This window comes from Ambystoma mexicanum, chromosome 10 (genome assembly GCF_040938575.1).
Source record: "Ambystoma mexicanum isolate Mex_15411 chromosome 10, UKY_AmexF1_1, whole genome shotgun sequence".
Lineage (NCBI taxonomy): Eukaryota > Metazoa > Chordata > Amphibia > Caudata > Ambystomatidae > Ambystoma > Ambystoma mexicanum.
Window position 1 is genome coordinate 1,147,587,899 of NC_090932.1, and position 27,821 is coordinate 1,147,615,719.

Here is a 27,821-nt window from a genome sequence, read left to right on the forward strand (position 1 = left end):
CTCCCACTCGTCGTGCAGAGGTGATGGCCACGAGGAACGCTGTCTTCCATGACAGGAACTTCAAAGGCGCCGAATGCATAGGCTCGAATGGGGCCCCAATGAGCCTGGTCAGCACCACATTAAGCTCCCACGCCGGGGCAGGAGCCTTCACCGGCGGGAATGATCGGAATAGTCCCTTCATAAATTCCTTTACCAGGCGATGAGACCACAAGAACGCCCGTCCCGTCGTCCTGGTATATCGGGAGATGGCAGCCACATGTATTTTTATGGAGGCGTGAGCCAGTCCAGCCTTGGCCAGCGACAACAGGTACGGCAGCACTTGAAGGGCCATAATTCGCAGAGGGTTAATCTTCTGTGCACGGCACCAGACAGAGAACCTCTTCCATATAAGACCATAACACTTGAGAGTTGAGGACGCCCTGGCCTTTGCAAGAACCTCTCTGCAATCAGCCGGGATATCGTACCCTCCAAACTCTAGTGCTGCAGGAGCCAGGCCTGCAAGTTCAGCGACTGTGGGTCGTGGTGGAGAATGGCGCCGCCTTCTCTGGAGAGAAGATCCGCGTCCGCCGGCAGCCTGACTGGCGGGGACGTTGACAAGTCCAGAAGGTCTGGGAACCAGACCTGCCTCGGCCACGCCGGTGCGACGAGGATCATCCTGCACCTGGACTTCTTGAGCTGGTTGATGAGGTGGAGCAGCAACAGCAATGGAGGGAACGCGTATAGAAAAAGGTCGTCCCAAGGGAACGAGAAAGCATCGCCCTTGCTCCTCGGCTGTGGGAACCTGCTGGCGAACCTTTGGCACTTGGAGTTCGTCGCCGTTGCGAACAGGTCGATCTGGGGTTTGCCCCATTGTTGGAAGAGTCGATCCACTTGATCCTGGCGCAGTTCCCACTCGTGGCACAAGCGCAGCTCCCTGCTGAGTGAGTCGGCAATGGTGTTTTTTATTCCTGCCAGGTGGAAGGGAACCAGAAACATCCCCTGGGCGACGGCCCAGTGCCACAGATCCTGGGCCTCCTTGGATAGGGCTGGGGATCTGGTGACCCCCTGCTTCCGTATGTAGAACATCGTGGTGGTGTTGTCTGTGAAGATCCTCACCACTTTGTCCTTGAGGGATGGGAGGAACGACTTGAGCGCCCAGAACACTGCTCGGAGCTCCAAGATGTTGATGTGAAGAGACCTCTCCTCCGGGAGCCAAAGGCCTCTTGCGTGGAGATCTCCGGTGTGGGCCCCCCAACCCTCCAGAGAGGCGTCCGTAGTCACCGTCTCTTGAAACACCGGGGTTTGAAAGTCCGTGCCCGTCGTGAGGTGAGCCCGGGTGCCCCACCATAGGATCACCCGACGGAACTCCTCGTCGAGGGGGATCCTGTCCTCGAAGCAGCCCCTCGCCTGAAACCAGTGGGCGTCGAGGAACTCCTGTAGCGGACGCATCCGAAGTCTGCACAGGGGCACAAGGTAGATGCATGAGGACATCATCCAGAGAAGGGACTTGATGGACCTCACCCTGGCCACGTCCGTGGCTAACAGGCGCCACACCTTGCCCAGGATGGTCTTGGTCCTCTCCTCTGAAGGGGAGGCCAATTGCTCCATTGTATCGAGCTTTGCCCCCAAAAACAGTGCTACTTGTGATGGAACCAGGTGGGATTTGGGGTAGTTGATGGCGAACCCCAGCTCCGTGAGCAACCGGACGGTCCTCGCCGAATGATCGACGGCGAGTTCACTTGACCTTGCCCGGATTAGCCAGTCGTCCAGGTAGGGGTAGACGTGGATCCTCTGCAGGCGCAGCCGCGCCGCCACTGGTGCCAGGCACTTGGTGAAAACCCTGGGTGCCGACTTTAATCCGAACGGTAGGGCTCTGAATTGGTAGTGCCGTCCCTGAACCACGAACCTGAGGAACTTCCTGTGCCTTTTTAGAATGGGGATGTGGAAGTAAGCATCCTCCAGGTCCAACGACGATAGGAAGTTGCCTTCCTCCAGCTGTCCCAGCACGTGCTGGAGGGTGACCATCCTGAATTTCTGCGCCTTGATGTATTTGTTTAACCGACGCAGGTCCAGGATGGGGCGCCAACCGCCTGTCTTCTTTCTGATGAGGAAGTACCTTGAGTACACTCCGGAGCCCCGTAGCCTCCTGGGGACGAGCTCAATGGCACCTTTCTTGAGCATCGCCTTTACTTCCAACAGCAGTTGAGGATGTGATTCTCCTTCCTGGCCCCGGGAGGAATGCAAGGGCACTTCTCTTGGAATTCCAGCGAGTGCCCATTGGCCAGGGTGTCCAGGACCCAACGGTCAGTGGAGATGGACTCCCACACACGGACGAACTTCGTCAGCCGGCCTCCCACCGGGGTGCTTCAGTGGGGACCCGACGGCACAGCCGGGTCAGTCTTGTTTGGAGGAGGCCTTGCCGCCTTGGCCTCCTTGACGACGACGGCGGGATCCCCCTTGCTTGCCGCGACTTCTGTAGGCCTCCTGGGAAGAGGAGCGGGCCACCTGGCGGTAAGCAGAGGAGCCACCGCTGGCTCCTTTGGAGGCACCCTTTCTGCCTCTGGGGCTCCGAAAGGGCCGTTGCTGCTGAAGCACCCCAAGGGCCCGGGCCGTCTCCGAGTCAGTCTTGATGGCCTGTAGAGACTCATCCACCGCCTTACCAAAGAGGTTGTTGTCATCAAACGGCATGTCCAACACTCTGGTCTGGACGTCCTGGCGAAAGTCTGTCGCCTTGAGCCATCCCCATCGTCGGAGGCAAACTCTGTTGCCCAGTTGGCGAAATCCAGTATCGGCGATGTCCGTCGCCACCGTTATGGCGTGATCTGATGCCGCCTTGCCCTCCTGCAGAATTTCTAGGGCCTCCGCCCTTTTGTCATCAGGCAGGAAATCTAACAGGGGAGCTATCTTGAACCAGAGCTCCCTGTCGTAGCGGGCCACGATCGCTAAGGCATTGGCCGCCTTAATCGTCGTTGCCGCCGACGTGATGACTCGTCGTCCCATAGCGTCCAACTTCTTGCCCTCGCTGTCCGGCGGGGAAGTGGAAGTTGAAGCCGCCGTGCCCGCTGCCTTCTTCTTAGCCGCTGCAGAGACGACCGAGTCCGGAGTGGGCTGGGCCCTGAGGCACAAGGGGGAGGCATCGGGGACTCGGTACTTCTTCTCGTACCTGTCCCTCTTGGCGGGTGTCGTGGCAGGGTTCTTGAGGACAGCAAGCCCCTGGTCCCAGATGTCGTCAAGTAAAGGCACTGCGAGGACCGTCTTCCTCTTAGCCTCTCGTCGTTGGTACAGAAACCCCTCCTTTTTCTGTTCTTCAGGGCAGAGCTGGAAGAGCTCGGATGCCCTGGTTATCATGGCGTGGAAAGAGCCAACCTCGTCGGCTGGGGATGCCCGCGGGAGGGGTGACGACGGGATGTCTGCTGTGTCATCGCCACCGTCATCGTCCGTCCCCGTATCCGTCTCTGTATCCTCTCCCGGCGAGGGGGATGAGGGGTCCACCGGTCTCGCAGGCACGAAGGGCGGAGCGGGGTGGACTCTCCTCCACTTGTTCGGAGGGCTTTCTGACGGGCTTGGTTCTGGCTCCTCCGTCGGGGTGCGTGGTAATCTCATCCTTATCTCGGTACATAAGGATTGGATTGCCAACAAAATGGCCGCCGAGCTATCCTGGGGCTCGGGCAATGGCTGCGACGGACGGGATGGCCGCTCCATTGGGCCCTGTTCGTCGTCGCTATCTTCGATCATGTCAGCAGGACCGACCCCTGGGATCGAACCTTCTTGAACCTCTCATTGAGGTTTCTGAACCTCTTGTTGAGGCCTATGGACCTTTCGTTGAGGCCCTTCTCGGTCTCCACCAGTTCCTCCTCAGAAGCTGATTCCGAGTCTGTAATGGCCACCGCCCCCCCCCCCTCTATTTCAGCCGGGGGCTTCACGGGGGTCTTAGCGATGGGCGGGAAAGAGGATTCCCTCCGCGGCGGCAGGGATACTCTGGGCCCAGAGGCCGTTTCCATTGGCGTAGTTTCAGCCAGCTCCGCCAGGGTCGCAGCGACCACTTCGGTAGAGGCCTTAGCCGGGTGGATCAGAGCCCTCACCACCTTAGGTGCGTCCTGTTCCTTCGCCTTGGGGGGAGGGTCAGCGCCCCGCTCCCCCTTCGAAATCGACCGGGACCGCTCCCGCGGCCTACCCGGGTTCTCAGACTTCCTCTTCCCTGAACCAGAGCGCTGGCTGGTGGCCGAACGTGCCGGGGAAGTAGCGCCCTGCTTGGCAACCGAAGAGCCTGACCTTTTGGCGCTTCCGGAGCCCGCAGACTCGCGGTGCTTGGCCTTCTGTTGGGCCCCCGTCGCCGGGGCGCCCTCAAAGGACTTAGAAGCCTGCTCAGACTTCTTCTTCGCCTTCTCACTTGCTGTGCCCTTCTCCAGCCAAGTGGCGAGGCGGGAACGACGATCTTGTTTGGTCCGTTCCGAAAGGTTCTTGTAGAACGCACAGTCCTTCTCCACGTGCGTCATGTCCCCATGGAGGCAGTAGAGGCATCGCGAATGCTCGTCCTCCTTGAAAACGTTATATAATCCGCATCCAGTGCAGTTCCTGAACAGCTTGGATCCGGGCATCGAGCTCCCCTTGTCCTGGGCCATGTCCGTTGAGGTAGGCCGCAGATCTTCTGGAATCCTCCAAGTGTAAACTCGACGAAAACTTCACCCTTGAGGGGCGTAGAAGAATTCCGAAACGGGTCCCCCTTATCGGAAGTAGAAACGGTGGAGCTTGAGGCTCGATTAAACTGAAAAAGCATGAAAACGCAGTAAAAAACTCAAGAGCTAAACACGAGGACTCCCAACACTTGAGCGTGCAGTAAAAATCTGAGGATGGCTGCCAGAGGCGGGGCTTATGGAGAGGGCAGTCATTGGCTGGGGGCAGTATGACCCAGTGATCAGTGATTGGTTACTACTAAGAAAGACAGATCAGAAACGAAACTGATACTGATTTTTTTCTTTACCGAGGATTCCCAGCCTGACGACGGGGAATATTCATGAGCATGTGAATCCATGCCAGACCCCATGCTGGAGAAGTAGCTCATCCCGTGATCTAAAGGTCCATGTTGGTTGGTAAAGGCTTAATTTACATTTAGATATCATGCACCCAATCTTGAACTTGATCCTGTCCTCCATGGATAACCTGTGGATGGAGCGACACAGCCCTATGATAGGGGAGGACTTACTCACGCCAAACACCAGTCTGACTGCCACATGTTGCGCCTTCTGCAGCCAATGTTTTTGTTTGGCTAAAAGCCAATTGTGAATTTATCAGGTCTCCCACCACTGCCGCATGGTCCTTCTCGGGTACGAAGGGGAGGGTGTGCCATAGCAGCCGCAACTGTAAAATACGGCCTGTACTTTGGCCCCGATTTAACATTCTCAGCTAAGATCGTTCTGCCATATTCAGCCAAGGTTACTAATCCTGGAGGAATACTTCAGTTCTGATCCCACGAGAAAGGAAGGAGAGGGACATTGAAGTGATGTGGTCATGGGGATGTTCAGTTGTGAGGTGTTGAATCAACGGGGGGAGAAGTGTAGTAATGTTCTGGTGTACATTACTTGATGGTGTGGTGGATGTCAGTGGAATGTTATGGTGTCAGTGGAATGTGATGTGCCTTGTGGAATGTTGGTGTCTTTAAATGATGATGCGTGAGGTCTCTCTCTAACTGTCTTCCTCACGCATCCTCATTCAAAGACACCCACATTCCACTGACACCATGACATTCCACTGACATCCACCACACTATCAAGTAATGTACATTAGAACATTACTACACTTCTCCCCCTGTTGATTCAACGCCAGACCACGGAACAACCCCATGACCACATCACTACACATCTCCCGTTCACTCACTACAACCAGGACTGGCACCAGAACATTACTTGATAGTGTGGTAAATGTCAGTGGGATTTTTATGGTGTCAGTGGAATGTGATGTGCCTTGTGGAATGTTGGTGTCTTTAAATGATGATGGATGAGGAGGACAGTTAAAGAGAGACCTTAGCAGGAGGTGGATGGACCAGTGATTTCTTCCCATGTACTTGATGAACTTACCTGTACAACTGGGCCCAATAAACTATATGTAACTTTCCAGGTTCCTTTGTGCTGTGTGGAGGAAGGACCCAACCCTGGTTACTTCAGACATATATCCTCACCTAGCAGATTTTTTGGTCCAACCAGAAGGACCTTGGTTTTGTTTGGATTACGTTGGAGCCAGTTGGTGGACAACCAATTGCTGACTTCCTCCAGGTAGCGACTCACCTGTGAGAAGGACTCCTCTATATCGTTCAACCTGATGAACACCTGTGTGTTGTGTGAATATGACTGAAAAGCAGACCTTATGACTCCTCAGGATGTCCATAAGAGGACGTAGGTATAGATTAAATAGTAATATCTGCTGCTAACCGCTTTGCCATACATGCAGGTGGATGAAACAATGAGTCGTTCATGGGTTTAATAGTAGTTAAGAAAGCACAAATGGTTTATTCTGCGACTGGTTTAAAGTGAAACGGCATGGTGCTTCAGGTATACTCTCCCTGTAAATGTAAGCACCCCACCCGCCAAAGTTACATGTGCTAGTTTTTAGAGGTTACTGTCTGGAGAAGAAGAGATATTTGAAAGGGTTTGAAAAGAACGCTAGCATCTCCTATCTAGTATGATAACTTACAGGGTAAGCGCTCCCCACTGTCATGGGGCCAGCCTCCATTGCTCAAGTTCCAGCCACAGGAAGTCAGGCTCAGCCCTTCATCTTTTCAAGGTGGATAAATTGAGTACCATTGCTTTGGGTAAGAATTAAAAGTATTATTACAGCACTTAGAAGGAGGGGCCATTTGGCATGAAACAAGATACACAAACCTTATAGTATTCCCTTTACGTGTGTGTCAACATTAATCCCTCTTCTCATAAGGTTCTTTAATCCTGCCACCTTAAACATTAAGGAGGAGCCTGATCTGAGCTTCATCTGAGATTGGGAGAAAGCCTGGGCATGTATTTGATACATTTCTCAGACATTCCTGATGGTCAAGTTCTACAATAGAACTGATGTGCCTTACACAGTGTTGTAAAGAAGATCCTGCTGATGACACGGGCAATAAAGGCACTGCAAGATGCAAGAAGTAAGTTCAGATCGTCTCTAGTCTGACAGAAGCGAGGCCCCCACGTTCTGCATGCCCTGAAGCTACCACAATAGATAAGCTAGACACCCTAAACACAGGGAGGTGCAAAATGTCCATTTACTGGATGTGGTTGAAGTTACCACAAGGTGCTAATCTCAAGCGAGAGGAAAGGCAGAAGTTTAGGAAAAAGTTGAAACTGATAAAACATGAACCTGACAACAGACTTAATTTGAGGGTCAGCAATACGATTTGATCCAGTTAAACCCAAAGACTCTTCACAGATAGAGGAGTAGGTATGTGGGAGAAGAGCCATAGAAGGTGGTTAGAAAGCATTGTCCCAGAAGTCATCAGAATCCACCACCAGTAGATCCTTAAGAGTCCAGCCTAAGCCAGTGCTCATCGACCCCTCAACAGCCATCAAACTCTTTTTAAAGGAAGTGGCGGACGATCCTGTAGTGCCACCCAGCCAGACAGCAATTTGAGTACTGTCGTTGTAAGAGTAGAATCTAAAGCCAAAGTAGTGGGCGAGGGTCCAGTGGCTGGACATAGATGATGAATTATACAGGGAAGAGGGATGACCCAGATTCACACTGCAAGTGACACCAAAAGAGTTGGAGAAGAAAGGGGCAAGCATTACTGCCTGAACCTGATCGAACAGTAAAGACTTGATCAAGGGAAGCATGCAACCCGGCATTCCTGAGCTCTTTACTTTGTGTAGTAACAGAGAATAATCAGCAATATCAGATGTCATTGGCAGATTGAAGATGATTATTACCATGATCAAAGGTAAAACACAAATTGTGCAAAAGTTCAGGCAACTGTAGTGCTTCACACTTCATGACTTTCTGTCTCACAAATTTCACCTCTCACACTCAGGAGTGAGAGTTGGAGGTCATGTGTTTAATGGAGGCTGGAGTATAACTTTTCAGACACTGTCCGGTTGGTGGAGATACAGTATGGTTGATTGGTGATGAAATCTCCCTTCTAAGCCTCTTTGCAGGGAAGAAGACAATGCGATTGTATGTGGCCAAGATCACTCTCCACAAGGTTTGATGCAGTGGGAGGGTTGTCTCATGGGGTGGTCAAGTGACAAATCTCAACAGGTAAAAACTGGTTGTTTCTTCTCTTTGTGTGCAGTTTCTGTGTACCGCACTGCACCGGGCCTGTCTCCATGGACATCTGGACCTGGTGGAGAGACTGCTGGAGGCTGGAGCTACCCTGGAACCAAGAGACATGGTGAGTGAGAGGCCTAGACATAGTCAGAGCGCACAGGCATGGTAAGTGAGGGGCCAAGACATACTGAAATCAGACAGCCATGTTAACTGAAGGGCAAAGATGGGTGAGGGAGGGAGGGTCAAGACATGGCTTAAGCCAACAGGCATGACGAGTGAGGGTCCAGACATAGGAAAGGTGAACGCATGGTGAGTAATGTACGTGACATGGGGAGTAATGGCCGAGGCATGACAAGTTAGGGTTATGCATGGTGAGTGAAGGCAGAGGTATGGTGAATAATATTACAGATATGGAGAGAGTGGACTCATGGCGAATAATGAACAAGGCATGTTGACGAGTGTGAAAGCTGGGGTATGGTGAGTAGGGCTTAAGATGTGGCGTGTGAAGGCCAAAACATGGTGCAAATTTCCAGGCATAGGGAACGATGGCCAACTCAGTCAAACGATGGTGAGTGACGGCAGACTCCTAGAAAGTGAAGGCCGGCATGTGGTCAGGCATGGCCTATGATGGGGTGGAGTCAGGTATGATGAGTGGGAGCCAAAGCATCAGTTGTGAAGTCAGTGAATGGTAAGTGAGGGCCAACACATCCTGTCTTCATTCATCAAGCACATAACTACAGCCAATTGCTATCTTCCATCCAGACCCATGCAACACCCCCTGCCGCAAGTGTGAAACATACCATGAAAGAGAAATATAGGGGGGGTTTACCAATAGAGCTCTGAAAAAACATTCACATACAAATCCACTTTCACCATCACTCTACATTGACCATTAGTAAATAGTAATCAGTAACCATTAGTAATCAGTAATCAGGCGTTAAGGGATTACCGGTACCCTTACCGGTACCAGTAATCCCTTAACGCCAGGGTCGTAATGAGGGCCATAGACATCTCCCAATTTTATACATTTAGTCAAAACATGTCTAGGGGTTTCGAGTATATGAGCGAGTTTACAGATCCTACAAGATCTTATGCTTGGAGATAGGCCCAACCTAGGGCCAATAATTGAGAGGACCTGGAATTGCTTTGTGTGTAATTTTAGCATTAGCCTTCTGACTTTTGAATCCAGACATTCCAACAGGTATTTTTGGAGGGATAAATATGAATAGGAAAGCCGTCCCACCATCGAGTAAGAAGTTACATTTTCTAGGTGGCTAAAATTAAGATTCCAGTCCCACAATAGATTTCTTCTACTGAAGAATCCTCCTTTGGCTCTGCACAGCAGGTCTCTGCGGACCAATGAATTACTTCAAATAAGGCAGCATTAACTGAGACAAAGTTTGCACCCCTAATTTTAGCTTCTTTTTCCTGGTAACCTAACAAGGTTACTAGGGCTGGGCTCGAGGGGAAAAAGCTGTGATTTTAAAAATAAATCTCCTCAACGTTTCAGGGCCATAGACTTTAGAGATGTTAAGCCCAACCCTAGTCTCAGGTATTCCATTGGGATCGACTGGGGAGACCGAGTATATGCTTCCAAAGGCGTCCCTCCAACACATTAAGCCAGTCGTAATCTGGGAGTACTAATGCTTCTAGGCCATATAACCTGCGATATGCCCAGCAAAGTTGGTGAAAAGGCCTGTCAACTGCCCTGCTTTCCTTGTCTTATTAGAGAGCAGGTCACTATAACGGCCGGTACCACCCAATTCCAACCCAGAGGTAGCAGTAACTTGGAACATATTCAACGACATGTTGTTTTAACACCAGCAGGCGCTTTCAAACTTTCTGAGAGGTGTATAACGTTGCTTTGGATTTAGAATAATTTATCTCTAGAAAGTTCTTGCTAGCGTATTTGCCCAGTGCTTTCAATGAGCTGAGCATACATGTAAAAGTGTGACCAAATATGACCAGGCCATCAGCATATATAATAGAGGATACATGGAGCTTCCCTACCTTAGGTGGATGATGGGCAGCTAACCTCAGTCTTTGTGGGAGATCGGCCATGTACAGATTGAATAAGAGGGGTGCAAACAGGCAGCCCTGTTTCACCCCCTGAGTGGTCTGAGTCCAATTGGTACAGTGGCCGACGCCGTCCAGGCTCACCTGCACCATGGTACCAGAGTGCAGCAATCTAACGATCTGTAGGAGATAAGGGGACAACCCAAGAACTCCAGTTTACGCCAGAGCCCAGAGCGATGGACACTATCAAAAGCTGCGTGGAAATCAATGTAGCAAGCATAAAGAGCCACACCTCTCCCAATAGTGGCTCTTCTTATAAGACAGTCCACTAGCCTCAAGTTGTAAGATGTAGAACTATCATGAAAGCCAGTTTGGGAATCGCCCAATATATGGGCCAAATCTACTCACTGCCGAAGGGGGCAAAGACCATAAGAGGCAAATATCTTCCGTGTCACGCCCAGCAATGACAGGAGATGATAATTCGAAGAGAGAGTCCACAAACCCTTCTTATAGACTGGGATCAAGATTCTTATAGACTGGGATCAAGATAACGTTGCATAAATGTTTCGGAATGGCATGGGAACTGCAGGCCTTTGGCAAAAAGAATCTCCAGGATAGTGGCCCACATGTCTGAGTCCTGCTTTAAAACAATATTTGCAAGTCCGGAGCTCTAGAGCTTTTTAGTATCCCAATAGCCATCGCAATATTATCACAATCCCAGTCGAAACTGAACGCGACTGCACTGCTCAACGTATCTTCCTCACCGGTGTAAGTGGTGCAGATATGGTCCAGCCAACAAGCTAAACTAATTGGGTTAAGGATCTGCCCATCTTTCGGGCCTTTTGCAGTCCTGAGAGCCTGCTAAATAGAGTTCGAGGGGCCAGTCTTTAAGATTTTATACATATTTGCCACTGTCTAGTCTTTCAGAACGGCCCACCACCCAATTTCTATAGCGCAATTTGAGCTTTTTAATTAGGGTTGCCACTAGGGTCTTATTTAAATTACTAAATCTTGCCCTACAAAGTTTGCTATACTTTTGTCTCTTAGTGTCCAGTATAGCTTTATCAGAGACTTTACCCTTACAGATTGTAGGGGGGACCACATAAGAGCCCGGAATCGAGCCAAACTTTGCAGACAATAAGTACAGCCACATCTCTAAGGCATCCGCCATCAGAGGGAGTACCTTGCAGTGATTTTTGCCAGATTAGACTCTGTCCAAGAGATACGACTTTCTGTGTTATTACCATCAAGATCACCAATCTATGGGGGGTCCAGAGAGTCAGTGCACTATGAGATGGTAAGTGATAATCTTGCATGGTCACTCCAATCAATAATACTCGCAGAGAGAGGCTCTATCAATTGCAACATAGCTTCTGATGCAAACCAATAGTCCAGGATAGCCCACACCTTCCCACTGGACCAAGTAGACGCCCATGGAATGTCACCCACAGTTCTACCGTTCAACATTCGTAGATCCCAGTCCTTACAGAATTTCAGCAGCAGATTCCCTGGGAGTTAGAGTCAGAGTAGGGCATTAAGAATGTATTGGACACCTGGGGAAATTAGCTGATAGCCTTCTATCCACACATATGGCGTTAAAATTACCCCCACCAATACCCATTCACTGTCATTTGCATCAGACCATTTAATTATTAGGCTAGACAGTTGGTCGAAGATGCACTCTGTGGACAGATCAACAGGAGGGTAATAGACATTGATACTGAGGACACGTTTAATAGACTTGGTAGAAAAAACAACATCCACGGCAAGAATAAAGTCGCTGTCAGTCTCCACTAATCTTGCCTGGCATGTATTTATCATACCCATAAGTAATCCACTCTAAGGCCTTCCCGTAGGTCCTCTTTTTGCCAGTGTCTGATACATTACGTAGCCATCCACCTGAAATGGAACGCTCAGCCACGTCTCTTGAAGAATAAACAAATCATTGGCCAGCAGTTCACAGGCAGAGCTCGATTTGCTTAGAAAATGACTGAACCCACACGTATTCCAAGAAGTCAATCTAAAGGATCAAGCCTTATTAGATGTTCTAACCAGGAGATAACTCATCAACCATTCCCAGCCCCAAAATGTATCACTGTCTCCTGCTGGAGGCGGAGTTGGAACTGTTTTTTTTTGTACCAGATTTTCTCAAAGGTACTTCAGTACAGGTACAACAAGGCCTTATTGCGGGGTCATAAGTACCATCTGGAACAAAACCCAGCATATCAATAGCTGTTGTCTGTGCACAGATGAGTGTACAGGTCTCTGGCATGTGACCATGACAATGAGTAAGGAAGTAGTCCCCTCCTGTTGAGAGTGGCGCTAGAAAGTCAAAATCGTCAGAAGTGAGCACCCTTAATGGCAGTATCTGATGCATGAGCTTTAATTAAATCGGACCGATTGAACCATTTGGCCTTTATATGGTTTTACGAGCTATTGTAAAGCTCTTAGTTGCCAGTGGCGCCTCCCTTTCCTGCGCCGACTCAGGCGCTGACAAAGGTAGAATTCGAGGAACCGAGCATCTAATGGAATTTCTGGATGGGGTTTCCAAAGAGAGAGATATATCCTGGTCGATTTCAGCAATTGGCGCAGACTCTGTAGGATTTTTGTTTTTATTTTTTATTTTGCTACTAGGGGCAACATTGGTTACTCTACGGTGTTACTATCCTTAATTAGCCAGCTGGTCAGTGCTCCGTTTGTCTTTTGTGCAAGCATCTGGCAGTAATTTTCACATTGCCTACTTTTTTGGGACATTTTTATGGTTTCCAAGATCCCACTAGCATTTAAAGGGTCTGCTTAAGACACCAAAGCAGCTTTCTTTTTCTTAGCCTCCCGAATTCTTTTCCGTTTCGCCAATCTCCTCTGCTTAAGTGTGAGGTACATAATGGAGCTATTTATCGAGTCACTAATATCTATACTCTGGCACAAAGCTTCTGCCAGCATATGAATAGTCTGTACCTCTTGTGGAGGAGTAGATGGAGTCGGCGGGGAGCTGAGAGTAGAGGCTTCATGACTGAGTCAGTAAGATCATTAATCGACTTCTCAAAGTGCAGGAGAGTCTCCTCGTGACCCTGCTGTGCTTCATGCATTAGCCCACAAAGGTTTAACAATATCTTTACAGCGAATTGAAGGGTAGCAATAATAGAAGTCAAATCAACCAAGTTAGTGTACATAGAGTTTATACCCTCTGTAGGTGCTGAATTGGGGTATAGATCTGCATTGGTTGATAGCTTTCCTTAGGGTGCTTGCCAGATTTTGCTGTCTCCTTTGCCATTTCCGGGGCTTGAGGCCCATGCGTGATGGTTGGCTACCTCTCCTAATTATCGCCGAGCTCTGTAATGAACAGCAGCGCTCTCGTAAAGAATTATTATCAATGGCCAGTAATTGATATTTGCTCCCCGGGGCTCCCTCCAGGTCAGACAGAGGTGCCACTTTAACTTGCAATGGTGGTGGTGCATACAGTTCGACAAATATTTGGTCTGTCGTAAAAAAAATATATATTTTTTCCCTTGCTCAGAGAACTTACACTGCACCATAGCAGGATGCAGTGGAGACCTTTCTTCTAAGGTTATATCAGGTCCCAGTTCCTTCCACAGAAGCAGACGATGGACTCTTAGACCCCCTAGCCTAGCCCATTCTACAATCGTTTAAATTAAAATTGCAGGGATGGCAACCCCGAAGGGAAAGGGGAAGTGGATAAAATACAAAACCTCTGACCTGTGAAATAACACACAGCTGATTAATTCCTTTCAAAGAAAACTTCCTAACATTTAATTAAAGAGCCTTCCCAAGTCTCTCTCGCATACCTCTATGCCTTTGCCATAAGCTGAAAGGCTTCTCAGTAGCTTACTTTGGATCTCCTCTTCTTTAGTCTGAAAACCCAACTGACATCTGTCTTTACACAATAAAGTTTCTCAGTCTTAGTCTCTCACTGAAGTTGCTCTGATAATGCTGAATTCTTCTTCTTTTGGTTAACTAACTTTTACAGATTGCAGAACTCAAACTGCTTTCACCGTGTAACATATACTAAAAGTCTTTAATAATAGATTGTCTTTAAGATGCATAAAATGCTAAGCGAACAAAGTCTCTCAAGAATTTCCTTAGTAACAATAAACACTTCTGCCAGCTGCTTACTGGACTGGACTGGCACAGTTCAGCGCTTCTTCAATTGTATCTGCTTACCACTGCGCTGCTTCAAACGCACTGTGCAACCGAGAACACCTCTTGCGAGGTACGCAGCACTTCTGAGGAAAAGAGACTCTGTTGCGCTGTCAACCGACTCACTCAATCGGGCAAAAACATAATGCGCATGTCTTAACTATCAGTTCTTACGTCCTTTAATCTAGGCCTCATGGACTTGCTTGTGTACAGAGACCGGGTCGCCGGGACTGAGAATGTTATTTAAGTTAGTGCACGTGCAGACAACAACGAAACACTGTTAACAGTTAGTAATCGTAGCTACAATATCGCGCACCTGGATTATTGAATTAGTTTGCGCGCACAAAAACATTTGCAGTACATATTTTTCTAAAACAAACTGAACCTAACATTTAACAGTAACTTGGATTTCCGAATGTAGATAAAAATACTTTCTCTTCATAGAAGCTTTGAAACAATTCTTTCACTTAGCTTATGTTGATGCTGTAGTCTACACAATCTTCTATACTCGGCTCACTCCTTCCAATGTGTTTGTATTCCTTTTATAATTTATTTTTTATTTAATGTATACAAACATTTTCATTATCAACTCCAAGTTCATCAAGTTAATCACATAAAACTCATTCTGGAGACAGGAAGAAGAAAAAAAGCACAGAAACAAAGGAAGAGAAGAAAAGAAGAAAAAGATTAAAATACTTTCTCTTCATAGAACCTTTGAAACAATTCTTTCACTTAGCTTATGTTGATGCTGTAGTCTGCACAATCTTCTATACTCGGCTCACTCCTTCCAATGAGTATGTATTCGTTTTTTTATCTTTTTATTTAAATGAGTTTGTTTGTATACACACTTTTTCATTATCAACTCCAAGGTCATCAAGATAATCACATAAAAGTTATCCTAGAGACAGGGAGAAGAAAAGAAGCCCAACTACTCACCTAATGAAACTGAAAAACACATCCTAGAAAAAGGATTTAGCTTTGTACCTACCACTGGATATGATAAATTTAAGAATAGAACCGACTTTGAGATGCTATTTAGGGAAATCCATCTACGGCAATGTTTTGCAACTAATGCCTATGTCGGTGAAACAAATGAAACAGGACTCAGACGGCCATAAGATTTCAACCCTCCAGCTAGCAGCCACACGCCTGAATCTATAGTATTCGAGAGGAGAGTATTGAGTGACCTTAAAACTTTGGAAAATAAGAATAGCCAACGTAAATTCCAAAACACAAGTAAAGCTGAAAGAGAAGCTATAAAGTCTTTGAAATCCAACCAGAATATAGTAATCAGAAAAGCTGATAAAGGAGGCGCTATAGTCATCCTCAACAGAAAGGATTACATAGAAGGTGCAAACGACAATTGAGCGACACCTCTTTCTATCAACTCCTTACTATAGACCCTACCAAAAGATTACAATCATTGATCAACTGCAAAGTCACGAAAGCAGCAGAAAGAAAGTGGATTTCCAAACAGGAGGCTGATTATTTGATGCCTCCCTCTGTGGGCACCCCAAACTTCTACACTTTACCAAAGATACATAAAACACTTGTTAACCCCCCTGGTAGACCAATTGTGTCTGGTTGTGGCTCGCTCTTAGAACCTCTGTCTAAATTTGCAGATCGCTTCCTGAGCCCTTATGTTAAACAAATGGCATCCTATATACAAGATACCACCGAGGTAATTAAACTAGTGGAAGGTATGAAAATCAACACAACGGATTTACTAGTAACCCTAGATGTGGTATCTTTGCACACTAAAATTCCACAAATGGCAACACTCAGTGTAATAGAAGAGAAGTTGTTAACTCTAAGAAAGACAGGTAAAACACCTAACTCATTTATTCTCTGGTGTACAGAAATGGCCTTATGTGAGAACTACTTTTCTTTCAATGGACAATTCTATAAGCAAATACATGGCACCGCTATGGGTTCTGCAGTAGCACCCACCTTAGCAAACCTATATGTTGAAACCATCGAGATACATGTGATTATGACAGATTTGAACCCGTACAAGAAGTACATCAAATTGTGGAAACGATTTATTGATGATATTTTATTGATTTGGTCAGGAGATATGTTAAATTTTGATTCTTGTGTTATATGGCTGAACTCAAAAAATCCCTTTTTGCAATTCACTAAAACCGTGAGCAATGATTCAATCAATTTCCTGGATTTGACTATTTATGTAAACAAAGAGCAATCGTTACTTCAAGTTAAGCCTTTCCACAAAGATACTGATAGGAACTCCTTGTTATTGTTCTCAAGCTTTCACCCCAAACATACAAGACAAAACTTACCATTTGGTCAATTTATACGCATGAAGAGAAATAGTAGTACAAAAGGTGATTTTGTGAGTGAAGCCGATGTGTTGAAACGTAATCTACTGCACAGAGGATACCCGAAGAAAGTTGTAAGAACTGCATACAAGAGAGCATCCAATAACAATAGAGATGCATTACTGGAATATAAGCAGAAAAAAGATGACGATGGGAAGATTGTATTTGTCAGCACTTATAGCACAGTGTCCAATGAAATCACTGAGATCGTGAGAAAGAACTGGCATGTTTTAGAAAAAGGAGAAAGTCCCTTACCAACACCAAAATGTGCCTTCCTGAGAAGTAAAAACCTAAAAGAACTCACCACTAGAAATGACATAACCTTACAACACAGTACACAAGCCACCCTGACTGAGAGCTGGGGCCTCATGAGACCCACTGGCCATAGCCCATGTGGTCAGTGTACATGCTGTGCCCAAACCAGCAAGACTAAATAGATTGATCTAGGCCTACACAAAAAATGGGAACAAAGAACTCCACCCAATTGTAACTCTACAATGGTGCTGTACGCTATTTGGTGTCCCTGCAATAGACTATATATTGGCAAAACTGAAAGAAAGGTCAACGTAAGAATTGGAGAACATAAAAGTTGTATAAGGAACCAGACCCTAAATGCCCCCCTAGTGGGTCATTTTAATAGCCTAGGACACAAGCCCGAAGAACTAAAGTGGACAGTGATACTAAAATTGTACAGACTAACTCTCTGAGTCATGACAAACACACACTGAGTGTACAAGAACAGAACATGATTTTTTTGACCAAAAGTTACCCCGAGGGACTGAATGAAAGTATAGATTGGAGCGTTTTTATTAATTGAGATTATATGCACACCTTTTTTTTGGTGGCTGATAATCAATACACTTTACGTCCAGTCTAGGACCCCACCCCAGGGGAGCCTTAGACCATTTGATTGCCCCTTATTAACCTTTTGGCCACTTCATTTCACCCTATTCTACACCAACCCCATCTGTTGAAATTTGTACCTTATTTGCGCTGGGTTTGTGCGTTGACAGCAAAGCTACAACTATTCTCTCCCATCAACACTGCGTATTTATCACTATAGGTACATATATTTGGATGGTTTTAGTTTCAGGCACTAGACTTACAATTTCTTTTGCCCTATTCATAATGAATATGGAACCCTAGATGTGGGTTCTTCCTCAATTTTTGCCCGTTCTGCGTGAGAACTGTTTTTACTCACACGCATGCGCAGTACATACATTTTTATTGATCTCGCTATGACGGACTGTTATTACTTCTATAACTACCTTCATTACTACACTATTACGATCGTGGACACATCAGTCTCCATTATATCTATAATAATATCATGAAACCCAGTTCAACACTATTACCTTGTTGTACGGGTTTCAGCAATTCTTCCTGATCATATGTGCCACATCTTGAAACTACTATACCCTCCCACGCACGCGCAGGTTCGGGAGTCCAAACTACAGGTTTTCTCGTTTCGCTGCGCATTAGACTAGCGCTACTACTTTAACGCATGCGCTCTCTTACACTTATACCTTCAGGCTATCGACTAAAACTCGCTACCATGGCAACGGCTTCTTCTGTACGGCAGTACGAAGAGAGAGGCAACAGCCACTCTCAGGCAGACGCTGGACTCGAATGAGCCACTTAGGTATGCCAGTACATTCCTTATGACCGCTCTTTTCATTCATTTTTTCATTTTTTTGTCTTGGTCATTATGCCTTAACCCTGTGCCTTTAGTGCACTCTTATATATACATTTTTTTGCCATTTTCTACCATATTTGGCTGCTGCATTGCAACCTCGAGTACTTTATCATTCATTTGAAATGCGCTCCTACTGATACACAAGTGTGCATTTTCCCATTGTACCCCACTGCCGCTTAATTCTATCAATATGATTCCTAGCGGGTATTGCTCATTTTGAGGCATGCCCACAGCTTTAATCTAGGGTCGTTGCTATGCGGTAGCCACCTTTTGTGTGATTAATATCTATACACGTTCGTAACGGCTCCCTTTAGACTATTGACTATTGAATTAGGCATTACTCCTCTTTCAGGATTTCAACCACACCCAGGGTGACAGCCTTCTATGTACATCTCTACTTTTCAGAAGAGAAGATGACTAGATTACACATCCTTTAACCGCTCGCCACGTAAGTGTCCTCGTAGATTTACGCTTTCCACCATTGAACATTATCAACGTTTCTGCACACCTGTTGGGCTTATAGTGCTATGTGTCTTTGTGTCTTGTATGCCCTTAGGAACGACGAGACTGCCTTTTTGAAAATATTTGCAGCCTCTTTAAGATCCGCTACCGCCATTAAGAGACGGTAAGCCCATCTATGTACATCGAACTATTCCTAATGATGAATGATGTACCCATGTAATGACCCTCTATTAACGAGTATGTGGTCTGTATTTTAAACTTAGGTTTGGCTTGGAATTTACCCTTTGTACTCGACACAAAGCTGCAAGAATATTCACTTTACTTTGCCGACTGTCCTTTTGGGACTTTACTTTCAAAGACCCTTCCCAGCAACGCCAGCATCAACGTGTCAAGTTTCTCTTGTCTCCTCCACCACGTACTGGGTTTTGAGTGCCCCTTGGCACCAACCCCCTAGTTTCCCTGAAGAAGTTCCTATCAACATTTCCATAGAATTTAGGAAACGAAACATGTAGGGTATCAATAGGTACTACCTTTAAGTATCTAGGAGAGTATAAGGACTCTAAAAGGAATGCACCATAGGTACTTTTGAACCTAGGTACCAATAATAGAGAAAAACTTGACTACCCTTTTATCAACATTCTCTGTTTATGTAGGTTATGTGGTTTTTATGTACTCAATAATTCAAGGTCAGATTAAACCTGTAATAATTTAATATGTATGTGATTGAACAATCTATGTGACTGTAGTATCTAGGAGAGATACAATTTGTATTATTCTTGCACATTGTCAGTTTATCAGTGATTAGCTCTTAGCACTTTATTGATGCACTGGTCACTTTTGTATGCGTTTTTTAAAAGTGTGTTTTTAATGATTAGTTCTTTCCTTGTCCCCCTTTTTCCAATTAAACTGTAATTATTTTAATATGAATTACCATAGAAGTCTGGTTATATCTTCCATGTACTTCAATTTGACATTGTTTGACCTGGTTTGACAGTGTGATATACCTTTAATGATTCAGGGTATTGTGAATTCCAAACCGTGTGTAGGCAAAGGAGCCTTTTATGTTTATTGTTTAAGTAGTAACAGGTTTGCTCCCGAAGTGCCTCTTCTTTATATACCTGTTTTCCCTCCAGTTGTCTAGAGCATCTATGGGCCAACCAGTGAAAAAAATAATATGTGGAAATAATGTATACCGCTCTGGTGTGCTTTCATAATTTTGTATGTGTGTACATCATTATGATGAATACCTGTGACCCATTGTAGATGCCCACAATGAGGGACTATCATCGGCACATGTTTTATCGAATACAGTGCAACTGACTCGATTGCGAATAACCCACACTATGTAGCATGTACGTATTGCTAATTCAAATGATCAACCCCCACAGTGTGTGATTACACGTAGTGATCAATAAATCCAATTTAGCTGGGCTAATACTATAAGGTTCACGTTGCAAGAACTGTCTAACATGGCAGCTGAGCTCACATTCATCTGGACTCATCTGGTTCCCTAGATACCATTATAAACATGAACGGCCTGGCGCGCATGCCCGAGCTCAGTCAGTGGGTTCCAGCGTCGTTGGGCGGCAATCTTGTATACATTAGGTAAGAGAGCTCAATATTGCTTGTACACAGAGCCGGCCTTAGGGGGGCGCAGGCTGGGCGACACCCCAGGGCACCATGCTCCCCCCAGGGTGCCATTAGCCCCCATGCAATCCCAGGTTGGGTGAGTCTTTTAAGTGCTCCCCCGAGCTGGCGTAGTGAGAAAAGGTGCGGCAGGCGCCCTTTTGTTATTAAATGCGCCTGCGGCGGTGGGGCACATTTAATAACAATAGGGTGCTGATGCAGAGTATCAGCACCCTATTCACATGATGATTACCTCCCTGCTCCGACGTGGGAGCCAGGAGGTTTTGATTGGAATAGGGCACTCATGCATTAGCATGGGTGAGCATCCTATTCCAGTGGTTAACCTGCTGCGAGGCGCCGGAGCAGGGAGGGACAAAACAAATGTGGCGCTCCTGCCCCCCCGGGGGCAAATATTATATACCGGGCAACGAGACAGCTAATTGATATATACCCTCGCATTTTGGTGAGAGAGAGAACTAAGCTAAATACCACTTGTACACTATGTAACAATGCAACGGCACACTGTTGATACAGCGCAGGGTGGGGCTGAGCAGTTTTATGTGGTACAGACACTCGCTCACTGCGATCGGGACTGCCATACACTGTGAATCTATTAAAAGTACAAATTAGACACTGTGTAATGAGGCAACCAATTTACTTACAGCATTGATTTGTGCAGCACACGGGCACACCAACATGGAGTTTCCAGGCTATAATTTACACCAGTAAAAAAGCGGTAAGCATTTCACACTACTGTTTAATAACCACTGCCTATGTGCAATAACAAAAGGCAGATAACCCCATGGCTACCAACAATATGAACACAATTCATATAATCACTCCACATAGTAAAAGCCCAGCTGGAACCACTGATCACAAATCAGGAACTCGATTAACACGTTACGCAAAAAGGAAACTAAGATACATTTCTACCCCATTTTACTACATGGGATGCAAAATAAGAATGTTGAAGAGCACAGCCGTCTACAGCCCAGACATTATGCGCCTAATTCACAGATGCATTTTATAATGGCAAAACCCCATTGGAAAATGTTCTGTGAATCAGGGCCTATGTGTTGTTTTCCAGATGCAACACAGCCAAGCACAGACTAGCCCCACAAGCCGGGAGGATAGTTCAGGAGCAACGTATTTGTCTTGGAAGAAAGACAACACATAGCAACACAGGTTCGGTTTGAAACCTGGGCTCACACTTAGAAACTGGTCCCCGGCATTAACCGTGTTATAAAAGAACAATTATAATAATTATTATAATACCACATATCCAGACGTGCACAAGGCTAAATGAAACGGCACGGTACGTGCAAGTGCAGAGAGAGAGGGGAAATGTGGGGGGGGGGGGGGGGAGATAAGTGCTAGGAGTGCCACAAAGGGAAGTGCTAGGGAATAAGTTGCAAGCAACTGTTAAGTGCCAGGCAGAGCTCACTTGGTAAAAGTGGTCAACTGACAAAAAACAATAAGTGCAGGCCCGTGAGATAGCACAGTATCTGCAGAAGTGAACAAATACAAAAATACCTATTGAGAAATGTCCAAATTGTTTGGTCTAATTCACTAGGTATTTTTGTTCATTTTAGAGGTGTGGTGGGGTAAGTGGATAAGGTAGGGGGAAGTAGGGAGCAGCGGGGGGTCTTCCCACGCATTGTTAAGAAGAATTCAATAAAAAAAAAAACTCGGTCATTTCTCAGTAGGTATTTCTTTTCTGATCATTTCACAGTAATCCAGATAGCACAGGCCAGTGGGAGCCAAACAGCAAGTGCTGGCACTGGCCGTAAACCGAAGGCTATTGGGTGGGGGGGCAGGACCCAGAAAGACACATAATGGCCCTGATCACCAATATCAGTGACTGAGGAGTTTAGCAAGGGAGGGAGAGATGGAAAGGAGGAGGTGAAAAGGGAAGTCTTGAGGAGCTTCCGAAATTTGAGGAGATCCGGCTCAAGACGGAGAGGAAGGGAGAGGCTGTTCTGGAGGAGGGAGCCAGCCGAGGAAAGAGATCAGCCACCAGTTTGCTGTTTAAAGAAGTGCTTGACAGTTGGCACCACCGTGTAAAGATCTGGAGGGAGAGTATTTGGTGAGAGACAGTTGTAGATGGTGTGGTCCCTGGCCCCAGACAGCCTTGTGGATGAGGTAGAGGTGTTCAAATTTGATCCTTGCAGCAACCAGGAGCCAGTGGAGAGATTTTAGGACTGGAGAGATGCGGTCCCTGGGCTTGAGGCCAAGGATACGTCTTGCAGCCCTATTTTGGACAAGCTGGAGGGATCGTAGAGAGGGTAGATTGAGGAAAAGGCTGTTGCGGTCGTCCAGCCTAGAGAGTACCAGACCTCTAGAGACATTGAGCTTCTGGGGGAAAGTGAGGAAAGGAAGGATTTCTTTGAGGAGGTAGAGTTAAAAGTGGGCCTTCTTGGCAAGGTCGTGGATGTGAGGTAGGAAGGAAAGAGAGGAGTCGAAGATTTCTGGCTTCAGATGAAGGAGAAGGGGGAGAGCCCATAGAGGGTGGCCAGAGTGAGGGGAAGAAAGAGGGAGCAGGCGTCTAGATGATAAATACATTCAGATAAGACCCTATTTGTAACTTTAGATCAATTTTTGTATTTGTATCATAGATATCTGCACACAGGAACCTACATGAGGGAGATAAGAACAAGCATCTATGTCCTGGTGAAGGCCATTGTAACAAGAGCACCATTCAGCAGCTCATGAATCTGAAACACCTGCTCTGTCGACAAACTCATTATATAGTAGTGATTTATATAGCCACTGCTCAACCAGCTGAGTTAAGAGGGCAGTTAGATTTAGGCTGCCCTAGTTTAGTAATAATCAAAAAATAGTCACAGGCGCCCCTCTGCGAGAACGAACACAGCTAAATGACCAGTTCTTTGGGAACCTGCCCACCCGAGAGTATGAAATCCCACTTTAGCTCACTGTACCTTTCACAGAAGGGAAATATCCATTTGAATATCAGTCTTTGTCCCGCCCACATGGTCAGTCCAGCACCAGAATGCTATGACAATTCTCTTCTGAACAAGACTACCAACAGCAACCCCAGACACGTGCTTCAGCCTTGTTGGGCCTCATCAGTGAGGTGGAGCTGTGCCTCTCTGAGCACAGTGAGCAAGGGGTCCACGTCTGGATGACTCTAGGAAACTTAGGGTCACTAAACCTAAGTCCCTTAAACAATAGAAAAAATAGTCATAGGCGCCCCTCTGAGAGAACGTACACGGCTAAATGACCTATTCTTTGGGAAGGTACCCACTCGAGAGTCCGCACCCACACTTTAGCTCACTGTACCTTTCACAGAAGGGAAATATCCACTTGCATATCTTCCCAACGAACAGGTCATTTAGCCGGGTTCCTTCTCGAAGAGGGGCGCCTATGACTATTTTTTGATTGCTAGTTTAGTAATAGGTGCTGTATGAATGCACAACTTTCTGAACTACAATTGAATGTACACGCAATGTACCGCATCCGCATCTTCACTCCTGTTTAACACTGTACTATTTATTGTTTTGTATGAATGTTTTTAATTACTTACTGTTTGATACATGAATTGCACTTAATTAAACGTAATTAACTGATAACATCTGTACAGAGAATAATTGTGCGAGTCGAGATTTATCCGGAATTGCCCTAGTCATTGTGTGTTTGACAAGTCCCTACTGTGCCAGGTTTATATAGTTTGTATGTCTGTAAAGGAAGCTTGCTTTGGGCATACCCAATTCTATGACAAGACAGGAGGCTTGCATTATGCTTTTCTTTCTTTAATACTGCCATAATAGCATTTAAAAAAACATGACTTTTTAAACTTTAGCATTTGTGCTTTTCTGTTACAACAAAGAAATAGCCAAACTGAGGTTTTAAAAGTCCAACTAAAGTGATCCTTCCTTCAAGATGACTATAAAACTAAAACTCCCATGATGCCTATGGGGTGTTGTAGTCCTGACCCTAACTCCTGCTCCAATCAGCTCATAGGTCAGTCTATAAGAACCTTGCTCCCCAGGTCCCTTCCTCTTTCTTTTTTGCTGCCAAAGATAAGTACCTCACATTATCTCTCTTTAGAATATTTGTGTGCGTATGTTCATAATCCCCAGCGCAGCGTATATAGAACGCTTATATATATGAGTGTGTCCTTCATTGACATTAGAGCGTATATATATATATATAAGGTAATATTTACAATTGAAGAGAATATAGTAAGTAATCCGTGTCGCTCGGACGTTCTGAATATTATTTCACTCGTTGTTGTTCCGCGGCGTTGCATTGTTCAGGTTCCGAGGAGGCGGGGCCGGCGCCGCGAGCGAACGCGCTCGCCTCAGGCACCCGGCCCAGCTTCCATCGGGGCCTTTCAGCACGCGCGCGCAAGTGATTTCATTGCGTTCACAGCGGACAGTGAGGAAACATCGACCTAATACCGGCTAAAAAAAAAAAAAAAAACTCGTATTTCACCGGAGTGCTATTTAGGGGACAGCTAGAGCAAGAAGTTCAGATACTTCTTTTCAGGCTCTGTGGAAGCAGCCCTGCACAACCCCGCAATACGCATATCTCTGTGGAACAGGGGCCTAGCTGCTGTTGTTCCCTGCTGACAGCCCAGAAGTTGGTATTACCAACACTAGAGATGGCACAATCCAACAGCCCCGGTGCTCCACCTTCCACCTCTCCGGAGTGGTCTGAGGAAGAGTGGGGAGAGACCCCGTACCAACAGGACGCGGATCTCTCACAGAGTTTTAAGATGGTATTAGGTGATTCATTGTCGAAAGCGGTATCGCAAGGTGTGCAGCCTATTGCGCAGAGGCTTGAAGTTCTAGAAGCCATGATTCAAGAACAGCAAGCCCAGCTTGCCAATAAGAGGAAAGCAGAAGAGTCAGTTCATCAGCTGTCAGCCAGACATCCCTCTGAAGGGATTGAACATAAGGGGCGGAAAGCAGCTTGGAAAACTAAACATATTTTGACCCCCCCGAGCAATCTCGATAGGGAGGATGAGGCTCCCCAAAGACCAGACGACCCTGTCGCTAGGCTGAAAAGAGCCTTCCTGGAAAAGAAGAAGCAAAGCCAGGATAGACCCCCTTCCCCGGGGGTGAACAATCTAGGGGACGATGATGAAGGCTATATGCCAGAGGACGAAGGTGGAGACGACGTTGACTCCGTGCAACATGCAGAGGAGATAGACAGTACCACCGATATGTTTGACCCAGAAGCGATCAGGCACCCCAAATCTTCAGATTGGGTCCCGTCACCCAGAGTAGCAGCCTATATGGCGCAGCATATTAGGAAACCTCTGGACAGGGAGGTAAGGTCCAGGATGCGGTCAGAATGCCCTCGACCAGAGTTGCCATTCAAACTGGCGGAGACACCGGAGCTTGACTCCAAGATGGTCACTTTTGTGACGAAAGCAGCGCGAGATATCCGGAAAGGAATAGACAGAGCCTGGCGAGGGTGCCAAGATAAGCTTCTGGACATTGCAGATCCCTTAGCTAAGATAATGGACCTGGTGGAAAAAGCCAAGGACACAGGAACACCAGTAGACGCTTCGGCTCTGGCGAACTGGGCGCAAAGAGCTGTCTGTCTCATGGGCAACGCTAACTGCGCTATGTCTTCGGAACGTAGGAGAGGTGTTCTTCTGAAAATAGACAATAAACTAAGTGACTTGGCCTCGTATGAGGCTGGTGAAGGAGCTAGAGGTCTATTGTTTGGCGAAGCCTTTGCGAAGGAAATGTCGCAATTTGTAGGCACGTATTCCGCGCTGGAAAGGGCGCAAAGCGCAATCAAGAAGATATTCCCTGGTCGAGTTTTTTCCGGGACCGGACATTACAGGGGTCGTACGTCCGGTCGCTTCAATTATTCTCGTAGACCCCAAGGGCCGCGCGCCCAATACTGGGAAGGGAAGCAGCAGGACACCTTCTTCCCGTCTAGAGCCAGGTTCCCCAGAGGCTGTAGAGGAAGAGGCTCTCACAGACAACCCAATGCCTCAGGAGGTGAGTGTAATAAGCGTGAAAGTAGGAGGGAGAACCCTTCAATTTCTGAGCGCATGGCAGGCGTTATCGTGCGATGCTTGGGTATTACAGGCAGTAGCGGGATTACAGCTAGAGTTCATACAGGACCCCATTCAGGGCTCAGAACCCCGTCCCATCCAGGTGTCCCGGGGAGAAGAAGAGTTGTTACACAGAGAGTTGCTCAGCCTAGCACACAAGAATGCAATAGAAGAAGATACGTAGGGGGGACCAGGATTCCTCGGCAATATATTTCTAGTTCACCGAGGGGACAAAACTCGTCCGGTGATAAATTTAAAACGTTTGAACGAATGGGTTGTTTACAACCATTTCAAGATGGAGGGCATCCATTTACTGCGAGACCTCCTCCGAACAGGGGACTGGTTAGCGAGATTAGATCTCAAAGACGCTTACCTCACGATTCCGATAGCCCAGGATCATCGGAAATATCTACGGTTCCGCTGGGGCGGGGAAATATGACGGTTCACATGTCTCCCGTTCGGCCTAGCATCAGCGCCCTGGGCCTTCACCAAAATCATGAGGCCCGTAGCAGCGGCTATTCGGGAAAGAGGAATTCATATTATCGTCTACCTGGACGACATTCTAGTTCTAGAGTCAGGCAAAACCTCGCTATCCAAGAACGTGCAATGGATATTCACGCTTTTGTCATCTCTGGGCTTCTTAGTGAACTTAGACAAATCCCAGCTGGTACCCGTGCAAAATATAGAGTTCCTAGGGTTCAACATAGACACAATCAGAGCTACACTCAAGCTTCCACATCACAAAGTAAGAGCGATAAAGAAGGAGATCAGAGTACTGATAGCAAAGGAGATGATCTCTCTTCGAGCTCTAGCGAGAGTAGTAGGCCTCCTAGCAGCCTCGATTCAAGCGATTTTTCCAGCCCCACTACATTATCGAGCATTACAGAGGCTCAAGATAAAGCATCTACAGGGAGGACTCGGTTATCACCAGCTGATAACCCTGGATCAGGAAGCGCTTTCGGAGCTTCAGTGGTGGCTTCTCAATATGGAAGCCTGGAATGGCAGAGCGATTTTCTGAGACATTCCAGACATCATTATAGAATCAAACGCAAGCAGATACGGATGGGGGACGAGATGCGAAAACGTAGAGACATGGGGAAAATGGTCAGGACAAGAGTTATAACTACACATAAACTGTCTCGAACTACTAGCGGGATCGTTCGCAGTGCGTGCCTTTACGAAGGACAAAGTGCAATGCTGCGTGCTGCTGAAGATGGACAACATCTCGGCAGTGCGTTACATAAACAAACTGGGAGGAACG

The 27,821-nt window shown here is 46.7% G+C and overlaps 1 protein-coding gene across 1 annotated transcript in view; it reads left to right on the top strand.

Moving 5' to 3' along the window:
- The window catches only part of ANKRD23 (ankyrin repeat domain 23), a 212,807-nt gene that overhangs the window by 150,761 nt on the left and 34,225 nt on the right, over positions 1–27,821 (top strand). The window contains exon 5 of the mRNA XM_069620262.1: positions 8,252–8,350. Within this exon, the coding sequence (XP_069476363.1) occupies positions 8,252–8,350 (99 nt within the window). The remainder of the gene's footprint in view (positions 1–8,251; positions 8,351–27,821) is intronic.